At 44.8% G+C, this 10,000-nt stretch overlaps 1 protein-coding gene across 6 annotated transcripts in view; it reads right to left on the bottom strand.

Moving 5' to 3' along the window:
* Rgsl1 (regulator of G protein signaling like 1) overlaps nt 1-10,000 on the bottom strand; it is a 61,077-nt gene that overhangs the window by 5,960 nt on the left and 45,117 nt on the right. For all 6 annotated transcript variants that reach the window (XM_076547639.1, XM_042258321.2, XM_076547641.1 and 3 more), the window contains 5 exons: nt 8,392-8,530; nt 8,040-8,164; nt 4,427-4,536; nt 2,438-2,524; nt 124-196 (listed from right to left, as the gene is read on the bottom strand). In XM_076547639.1, the coding sequence (XP_076403754.1) occupies nt 124-196; nt 2,438-2,524; nt 4,427-4,536; nt 8,040-8,164; nt 8,392-8,530 (534 nt within the window). The remainder of the gene's footprint in view (nt 1-123; nt 197-2,437; nt 2,525-4,426; nt 4,537-8,039; nt 8,165-8,391; nt 8,531-10,000) is intronic.

The following is a 10,000-nucleotide window of genomic DNA, read 5'->3' on the forward strand; positions in this document are numbered from 1 at the left end:
CACTTGGTTCTATATGCAGGACAGTGTCAGAACATGGAGTTGGACTCTGGGAAGGTTAATCCTGTCACCCATTGTGCTTGCAGACAGAACATCTCTAGCCAAGGATTTCCAGCTCATACCTACCTCAGGGCAGAAGGACCCAACTGCAGAGAAGAGATGGCTCGTCGGCTTGGCTGGGTGAGGTTGCTAGATGAAGCTTTATACAGATGCAAAGGAGAAAGTCAGAATGCATGGCACACCCCACATTCTGCCAAAAGAAAGACCCCCTCCCCCCACTGCTCTTCCTGTACTCTTCCAGGGATCAACTGCTGTGAATAGATCAGATAAAAATTTGGCTTCTTATTCATATTTATTTCTAGATTAGGTTATTTTCTTGTCATTTGGGAAAAGATTTTTATTTAGCAGACTATGGTTTACAATGTATGTAAAAATATACATAGGCTTGGAAGAGAGAGGAAAAGGAGTATATGCAGTTATATAAAGAAATAGTTTTAAAAAATAAAGTCTTTAAAGAGTCAGTAAAAGTAATATAAAAGTTAAGCCATGTAAAGATGAAAATCACACAGAGTCTGGATAATATTGTCTTTGGGATTTTTAACAACAGAAAGACATTCGATTATAAAAGCTGCAACCTATTGATTGCTTCTAGACTAATATGGTTTGATCAGCCAATATCCCCTGAGAGGTCTCCAGATGAACCAACATCCAGAACAACTTCAAGGCAACTGTCTCAGAGAATACAGTGTCACAGAAAACTCTAGTCAGGACTTGACCATAATCCTAAAATTTTCTTTGTGTCCCTATAAGACTACCAGTGCCCCCAACCAGCAGGAAGTAGCCTAGAACACACTATACCCACATTCCTCCAAAATGGATTATGAATGTTTGTCTTTGTTTAGATTGTTGATTACAAATTATTATTAGTCATAGTCAATCTCTTTCTAAAAGAAGAAAGGGGAATATAATATAGAAATGTAGGATATAGATATGGTAGGATAAAAGGGTAGATTATTGAATCTACTTTTAAAGAGCAACAACTTGTTTAAAATATTTACATTGTTATGGATTTTAGTTTACTGATACAAATTTAAAGTTAATTTTGTTATACTGTATGTTTTTTTTACTCTTGTTTAAGGTATCATGTTTATGCAACTCGTTTAAAATTGTAGTATATCATTAAAAATAAGATTAATAGTTAATCATCTATGATAATCAAACTTATAATCATATTAGTTGTTTTCTAGGTATACAAAGACATATTTCAATTAGGTAGGTAATCTTCAAACACTTCAAAGACTTACAGAATATGGCATTTAAAATGTTTTAGAAACTTAGACTCTCTGGACAATGAGACACATCTGCTTCTGGCAGTACTGATTTACTTCAAAGAGGAAGATGGGCATTGAAGACACTCCATATAAAGTTTATCTTCTTCTTGTCAAAAATAGCCATTTGGTCAAGAAACTGCTCTTGCCTGGACTGCTGATAATATGTTGTATAAACTGGACATACAGGACCAATAGAAAAATGACCACTAAATTTGCCAAAATAAGGCAAAATGGTCCTTCAGATTCCTGCTTCATAGAGGAGATTGCCAGACATTCTACAGGGAAAAATGACTGAGAGACTCTAGGCCTAGAGGCTAAAAATGGCTAACCCAACATTGCAGAGGAACTTTGGGAGACTGTCCAGGCAGCTGTCTCTGTCATTCTAGATTTTTGAAAGCTGCTTACAATGCATTTCCTGTTTACATAGGTAATATTATATCCTTCTGGGGTCTCTGAAGTAGTGGAAGACTAGATAGTTATAATTACAGTTTTCTTTAGTCATGAAAAAAGGTAAATTATATATGAAACCTTAGACTTACAAATATAGGATAGATAGAATATTTTCTTTAATTTTGCCAAATACAAAAACTAGATATTGTAACTATGATTCTTACTTGATAACTGTTCTATTATATTTAATTTTACTATGTTAAAGTTTAGAACCTTCCTTTTTGATTAGATAGAAAAAGGGAAATGTTGGGGGATGTCTTTCTGTATGCTGTGAATATAAGTTGTTCCCATTGGTTAATAAATAAGCTACTTTGGCCTACGGCAAGGCAACTTAGATCCAGGCAGGGAATATAAGGAGAGAGACAGAAAAGAGAAAGGCAGGTCAAGGGAGATGCCAGCACCACCAGGAGATACAGGATGTGAAAGTACCTTGGCTTCTGATAGATTAATAGAAATGGGTTAAGTTATAAGAGCTAGTTAGCAAAAAGCCTGCCATAGGCCATGAAATTGGTAATTAATATTAAGCATCCGAATGATTATTTTATAAGCATCTGAGGGACCTTGGGGCTGAGTGGGACTGCAGGAACCTCCCAGCTACAAGACCGAACCACTTTCCAGATGATCAGGAAACTTTTGCAATCAGTGAAACTCCCACTCACAGTTTTGGATTGAATTTGTCACTGCCTGTTGAGGTCGAAACCATTCAATACCTCTGAGCAAGGTGAACCTTAAGACAGCATGGTCACCTGGGAAGAAAGAAGAAACACATTAAAACTCTATAACATTAGCACCCTCCCAACCCCCGACCCCCACCCCCGCCGCGCCCAAATAAAACAAATCTTCTCGGGTAAAGCTCTTGTTACACTCACAGGTTCTAATGTCAATGACAAAGCATTACTGAGAGGTGGCAAGCCTTTGTATCTGTGATGGGGGTCTGGGCTGAGAACCAGAAGCAGGACTCAGGACTTCTCGGTTCATGTGACTCTCATTTTCTCTGATGAGGTCTAATGAACTGGACCTCCATTCCCTGCTGCCCCCTAGAATCCCATTTGCAGAGGCTTCCCCTTGTTAGTACATTTTAGGGGCAGAAAATTCCTTGGACTTTTTCCTTTCAAGAGTTGCCAGCTCAGCTGGGTGGGCTCTTGCTGTGGGGGCTGGGGGGTCTCCCCTCTTTATCCCAGTGCAGACCAGGCCCCTACTACATCTCCTTTTCTCTTTTAGCACAAGACTTAGCTCCAACATTAAATTTCTGGGGGCCAAAATTTCCATGACCGAAAGCAACTTGGGGAGAAAAGGGTCTATTTCATCTTACAGCTCACAGTCCACCGTGAAAGCAAGTCAGGGCAGGAGATGAAGACCGGAACCTGGAGGCAAAAACTGAAGCAGAGGCCATAGAGGAGTGCTCCTTGATGGTTTGCTTAGCTTACTTTCTTATACTTCCCGGGCCCACTTGTCCAGGGGTAGCACTCCCCTAGTGTAGTGGGCCCTTCAGAACCAATCATTAATGAAGAAAACGCCCTACAGACTTGCCTACAGGCAGTCCAGTAGCATTTTCTCAATTGAAGTTTTCTCTTCCTTGATGACTCTGGCTTGTGTCAAGGTGAAAAAAACAAATGTGTGTGTGCGTGTGTGTGTGTGTGTTGTGTGTGTGTGTGTGTGTGTGTGTGTGTGTGTGTGTGTGCGTGTGCGCGCGTGCGTGCGTGAGAGAGAGAGAGAGAGAGAGAGAGAGAGAGAGAGAGAGAGAGAGAGAGAGGCTTCTCTGTTGCTGTGATAAAACACCATGCCCAACGTGACCTATCAAAGTGTTTAACTGAGCTGATGACTTCAGAGGGTCGGAGTCTACGAGAGCACGGTGAAGGGTGAAGGAACAGTGGAGAGCTCACATCTTAATCTACAGCCCTGAGGCAGAGGCACACTGGGAGTGGTGAGTGACACACTTCCTCCAACAAGGCCACACCTCCTAGCTCTTCCCAAACAAACAATTCCGCCAATGGGGGGGACGACGACTAAGTACTTAAAAATATGAGCTTATAGGGGCCAATCTCATTCAAACCACCACCTACATGTGGCATATATACATGTATGTACACACATATATACACACATATGTATCTATATATAGATCAATAATAAATGTATCTCATTAATAATCATAGCACCCAGAGATAATCCTACCAATACGTTTAATTTCTACATTTCTCTTACATTTTCATAAAACTGTGTGTATATGTGTATATGTGTGCATGCATGAAAACATGCACACTTATCACCATGTGTTTAGTTTCCACACCTAGCTCTATAACATAGATACGTCTTGACTGGTAGGGTATCCATGGTGATAGATGGATGGGCAGCAGCCCAAGAGGTCACCACTGCCAGGTGCTCAGCATGTGGGCCGGGACAGGTGCATCCAGCAGCATCCTGGGGCCCCTCCTAGGTTTTTTCTGGATAGCCCTCCTCATCACTGGCATGACACACTTGAGCACAAGTCCTCCTGTTTCTCAGAGGGCCAAGTTAAGACGCTGACCGCTGCACTAGACACCACCTTTGTGCCCTGTTGGGTCTTAAAGTTAGCTCTTCAGATCCGTGGTCTCTCTTCACATGTCTCCTGCTGGAGAGATGGGGCCGTGGGTCCGAGGTAGACTTACCGCCGCTCCATGGTGGGTACTTGTATGTAGTCTTGGGAGGGGTTCTTCCATCCTTAAATTTCTTCCCCATGTACTCGATATAAGAGCGGGTTGCCCGCCAGTTACAAAACCTGTGGGAAGAACGGCTTCTGGTCACACAGGAGGGCTGGACCAGTCCTCCCAAACTGTGGGGTGTCTGACACAGAGAATGCTAACCTGAGATTGCTGCCTACTGAGGATGTTCTCTGTGTCCAGGCCTGGCCCCAGTAAAGGACTGACCTGCACACTGTGTGGGAGATTTCCTTCTGGAACCATCGGGGGTGGGAGGGGGATGGAGTCTGTGGAGAAGCCTCTATGCCCAGGCCTGGGTTGTAGTCAACTATGTTCACCTGACTGCCAGACTGCACAGTCTCTGTCTAATCCTCTGCTACATCATCAGGGGACCCAGTGGGGTCTCCATGCTTCCTTTCCTGAGAGTCTTGCTCCTTCCCTGATCCCAGCAGGTCTTCCCCTGGAAGATAACTCCCTCCTCAGAGCGGCGCATTTACGGTCACTTGAGAAACCTTGCTTCTCTGATGCTCCTGAGACACTCATCACTTTCTCTCTGGTCCCTTCCTCCCAGGACTCCTTAGTTGGCAAGACTAGGTTTAATTGTCTGCACTTGCACTCCCTTTGCTTGAGGTGGGTGGGGGTGGGGGTGGGGTGGAGTGTGGGGAATGGTCCTTGCTGTCTCCCGTCTCCCGTCTCCTTGCTCCCCAAGGGTCAGACTATGTTACTACAGTTGCTTTGCTCTAATGTGCAAAGATGCATTGTTTATGGAGGTAAGAGAACAAAAGGCTAGAACCCTGGTCTAATCACTTTCCAAGTGACGTTAGGCTAGTCCCTGAGCAACTCCGAACCCCAGTCTCCTCATGTGTAATCTGGGGACCACAATGCTTTGTCTCCACCTTCTTCTCATGACCCTGAGTGTTCGTATGTGCTGAGACACAACACGACAGCAAGTGTGCACAGTGCAAGTATCAGTAAGTATATAAGCCGGTGAAGAGTCAACTCCAGAACCTCCACAAAGCAAGTCTAAGTTTCCTAAGGACATAGTAGGGGCAGGGAAGCTGAGCACTGAGTTAAACAAGGAGACACACACATTTTCTAGAAGTCTCTGATCCTTCCAAAGGCGTCAAGATAAGTTTCTATGAAGCCCTGGGTAGGAAAAGTAGAATTAAGTTCTGAATAACAAGTGGTATCCAAAAGGGTTCATTGCTTATCTTAAACCAAGATTTTGTGTTTCGTTCAATTTTGAATAAAACAACTTGTCTTAGGGATCGAACTGGTAAGCATCCTTTATAACTTTATTTATCCATTAGATACTTTACTTTTATTTTACTTGTAGGGGTGTTTTGCCTGCATGTATGTCTGTGCACCATGTGCATGCCATACCCATGAAGGCCAGAAGAGGGCATCAGATCCTCTGGAATTGGAGTTACGGACAGTTGTAAACTGCCATGTGGGTGCTGAGAACTGAACCCGGGTCCTCTGAAAGATCAGTCAGTGCTCTTAACCACTGAACAATCTCTCCAGTCACAATTTTTTTTTTTTTTTTTTTTTTTTTTGGTTTTTCGAGACAGGGTTTCTCTGTGTAGCTTTGCCCCTTTCCTGGAACTCGCTTTGGGGACTAGGCTGGCCTCGAACTCAGAGAGATCTGCCTGCCTCTGCCTCCTGGGTGCTGGGATTAAAGGCGTGTGCCACCACCGCCCGGCAAATATTTGTTTTTAATATTTATTTTTTTGAGATGCTACAATTACATAATTTCTTCCTGCCATTTCCTCCCTCCAAATCCTCCCATATACCCCTCTGTCCTCTCTTCCAAACTCATGGCCTCTGTTTTCATTAATTGTGATTGCATGCATATATGTATATGGACATACACATATATTGTTAAACATAACCTGTTCATTCTCTATAATATTACTTGCATATATGTTTTCAGGGCTGATCTCTTGGTGCTGGATAACCAGTTGGCATGCTCTTCCCTGGAGAAGACTATTTTTCCTGCTCTCAGGTATTCCTTAGTTGCCTGGAGTTCTTTGTGCAGTGTTGAGGCCTCATGGGCTTTCCCCCATCCACTTCAGCATGTCGGTTGGTGGTGTCCTTGTTCAGTCCATGTTTGAGTGGTCATATTGGTTAGTCTTTATGGGTGTGACTTCTGATATTGTTAGGAGACATAATCTCTTAGAAAGCTACACCTTTATTTTAATTGAAGGGTACATTTAAAACCTGCATTTTTATTTGTGTGTATTTGTGTGTGCCTCTTTGCCTGTCTGTGCACCATATGCATTAATGCTTACAGAGCAGGCAGAAGAGGGAGTTATATCCCCTAGAACTAGAGTTGTGGTAGGTGGTTGTAAGCCTGTAGGTGGTTGTAAGCTGCCTGATGTGGAACTGATGTTAGGTCTTCTAAGTGCTTTTAACTACTGAGCCATTTCTCCAGCCCCAAGGTCACATTTTTTTTTTTTTTTTTTAAAGAAAAAGGGAAGCCTACCAGCCAGAGTCACACTATGATATAAGCATCATCATTAGGCTTCTTTGGTGGTTTGAATGAAAATAGCCCCCAAAGACTCATAGAGAGTGGCATTATTGGAGGTGTGGCCTTGTTGGAGTAGGTGTGGCCTACTCCAACAGTTTTAGGAGGAACTGTCACAGGGGTGGGCTTTGAGGTTTCAGATGCTCAAGCCAGGCCCAGTGTCGCTCTCTCTTCCTGCTGCCTGCCAATCTGGGTGTAGAATTCTCAGCTACCCCTCCCACATCATGTCTGCCTGCACGCTGCCAATGCTTCCCACTGACGATAACGGACTAAACCTCTGAACCATAAGCCAGCCTCAGTTAAATGTTTTCTTTATAAGAGTTTCCGTGGTCATGGTGTCTCTTCACAGCAATAGAAACCTTAACTAAGACAGCTTCTCTAGGAAAATTTTGGCGAACCACTGTTTCATTGAGGCTGCGGGAAACAGAAGAAGGCTCTGAGAGACGGCCAGAGCTGGACAGTCAGCTGAGACATCTCAGGCCAGATGCTGAGCACAACCCTTGGCAGGACAGGTTATGAACAGTCTGCAGGCATTCTCTTCATTCCAGTTTCGAATTTTGCCCCTCATAGGCTCCTTGTCAGGTTTCCATTTTGAGTTAATTGCTACATTGGTCCCTGGGATTTGGTGAGGGAGGTCACATGAAACTGAATATTTGATTCTTCTCCAAGTAACTGTGCCTCAAGTGGTGATTATGAGAACTGGATAAAAACCGGTAAACTGCTCTGACCTGCTTCCTCCATGATGTTCTTTATTATAAACAGTTTCCGCCTGGACAGACTTTGTCCCTCAGGAGCTGTGGTCTACCTTGTGCTTAGTGGGGAAGTCTGGGCTTAAGTACATATCATGCTCCCAATCCAAGAAAGCACACAGAGGGGTGTGGAGCCAGCATTCTGGTGTGGGTTTCTTCTGTCTGTCCCTTAATTCAGTGTGGGATAGAATGTAGTGGGTAGGGTAAGAGCAGGCATCTTAGTTCCTCACAGACCTGGAAACTGTGGGGTACATGGAGACAGAAAACTATTTGACTTGGCAGTCACTGGGTAAGAGAATTTAAGTACCTTTTCCAGAAGTACATGACGACAGGAAAGATGGATATGATAGCCCCATGGAAGATGGTCCGGTCTAGGTGGCCTTCTGTAATGGCAGCAAAGATGATGTCCTTCTGAGACTCAGAGATGTTCACCTACCCATAGGATGGGAGAACATCACTGTTAGAGGTTCTTGGAAAGTAAAATGACTTCTCTTGACCCCTAACATCCCCTGAAATGCCATCGCTCCAGAAGGCAGTTTCCTGTGGAGTTGCTAGGCAATGGGCATCTTGTTGACCCAGGACTTATGAGGAACCAGCAATTCAGGTTTAGGGTTTTTTTTGGGGGGGAAAGGGTCACGGTGGAGCTGGAGACCCCTTACCCTCAGCTTTGGAGGGACATCAGAAACCAGGAAAAGCTTTAGAATAATGTTAAGTTTGGAGCGCATCAGGACGATGTCATTCTCATTGTACGCTCTGTTGATCTGCAGCACGTGAGCTGAACTCACCAGGTCGTTGAATCTACAAGAGAGGCATATGGGAAAATTCAACAAGAGAAGACAAAAGCAAGTGCTGGACAGGATGCCTGGCTCAAACCTATTTCTGGCAAGAAAAGGGCAGGGCTGTTTCTGAGCCAGATTGTGATATCATTCACTCAATCTCAATAGTTCCACTAGCAAACACTGAGCACGGACCACAGGTCAGGTTGTATGCCTAGTGCTCTGTCCAGTACATTTCTTCACCACAATCCCCACCTCCACCCCCTTCTTCGTTTCATGGTCCCCTCCTACTCCGGAAGTGTGTCTCACTGATGACTAATTCAAGAGCTTCAGGGCTCTTCTGCTGTTTGCCCTTTGCTGCTGGCTGGAGGCCAACACTCAGACGCAGGTGGATTCCCCCCATGTGGAGCCCCTTAGGCAATGGCTTAGATTGCGCCTCTGTGGTGACGGGGAGCCACCAAAACATTCCCAATGGGGAGAGAAACAACTGGTTTCATGCTTTTTATAAGGGTCTCCGGTTGCTCTGCAATGGTGGTTCTCAACCTTTCTAACACTGCGACCCTTTAATTCAGTTCCTCGTGTTCTGGTGACCCCCCCCCCCCCCCGCCATAAAATTACCTTTGTTTGTTACTTCATAACTGTAATTGGCTACTGCTATGAATCACAACGTAAATATCTGATATGCAGAATATCTGATATGCAGACCCTAAGCGGTCGTGACCCACGGGTTGAGAACCACTGCTTTTCAAAGACTCGTTTGCAGAGGGAAGGCAGAGCAGTGGAGAGGAAGTGGGAGGTAGCAGGAGCAGCTGCAGAGAGGCTGGCTGCTCCCTCTCCTTAACAACCTTGTCATCTCATCACCCTCACTCATCCTTCAAAGTTCAGCCTGTCTCTTGGCTCCATGATGGGGGCTAGCTTGGGCTGGAGACAGCTGGGAGGTTCTGATGATGAGAGTGGACATTTTGCTCCTCATCTAGCCCAGAGTCCTGCCAGACAAGGCCAGCTATGGACTGGTACCAGGGCCTTGGTGGTGAGAGGGTGTAGTCCAGGAGCTAGCACTAGACATTTCCCCTGGGTGAATGTAGTCAAATGTTCCAGACGCTGAGATGTGAAATGCTTAGTTCGCTACCCCAAAATGCAGCTTGCTAAAGGGGAAATTGAGATACTCTGAGCTTCCTGTAACTGTGCTAATGGATGTTCTTTACTGACTTTGCTTTTGCCTCTCAATTTGAGGGATGTACAGAAGAGCTGTGCCGTTAACACACTTGCTGGCTTGGGTCAGCCTCTGCAGTCCTCCCGAGCCTAGCTCCTTTCGTGATCTCTTTGTTTCTCTTACATCCCTGGTCCTGCCCCTGGGGACCCTGTGTGGAGCCCTGATAAGGCTGGTCCAGGTTAGCTCCAAGGCCAAGACACTGTGCCTGAGGACTCCCCATTGTTTAGCTATATTCCCTGTGCCCAGTTCTACCCAGCACGTGTCGTCACAAGAGACTTC

Source organism: Peromyscus maniculatus, chromosome 11 (assembly GCF_049852395.1).
Source record: "Peromyscus maniculatus bairdii isolate BWxNUB_F1_BW_parent chromosome 11, HU_Pman_BW_mat_3.1, whole genome shotgun sequence".
NCBI classification, from domain to species: Eukaryota; Metazoa; Chordata; class Mammalia; order Rodentia; family Cricetidae; genus Peromyscus; species Peromyscus maniculatus.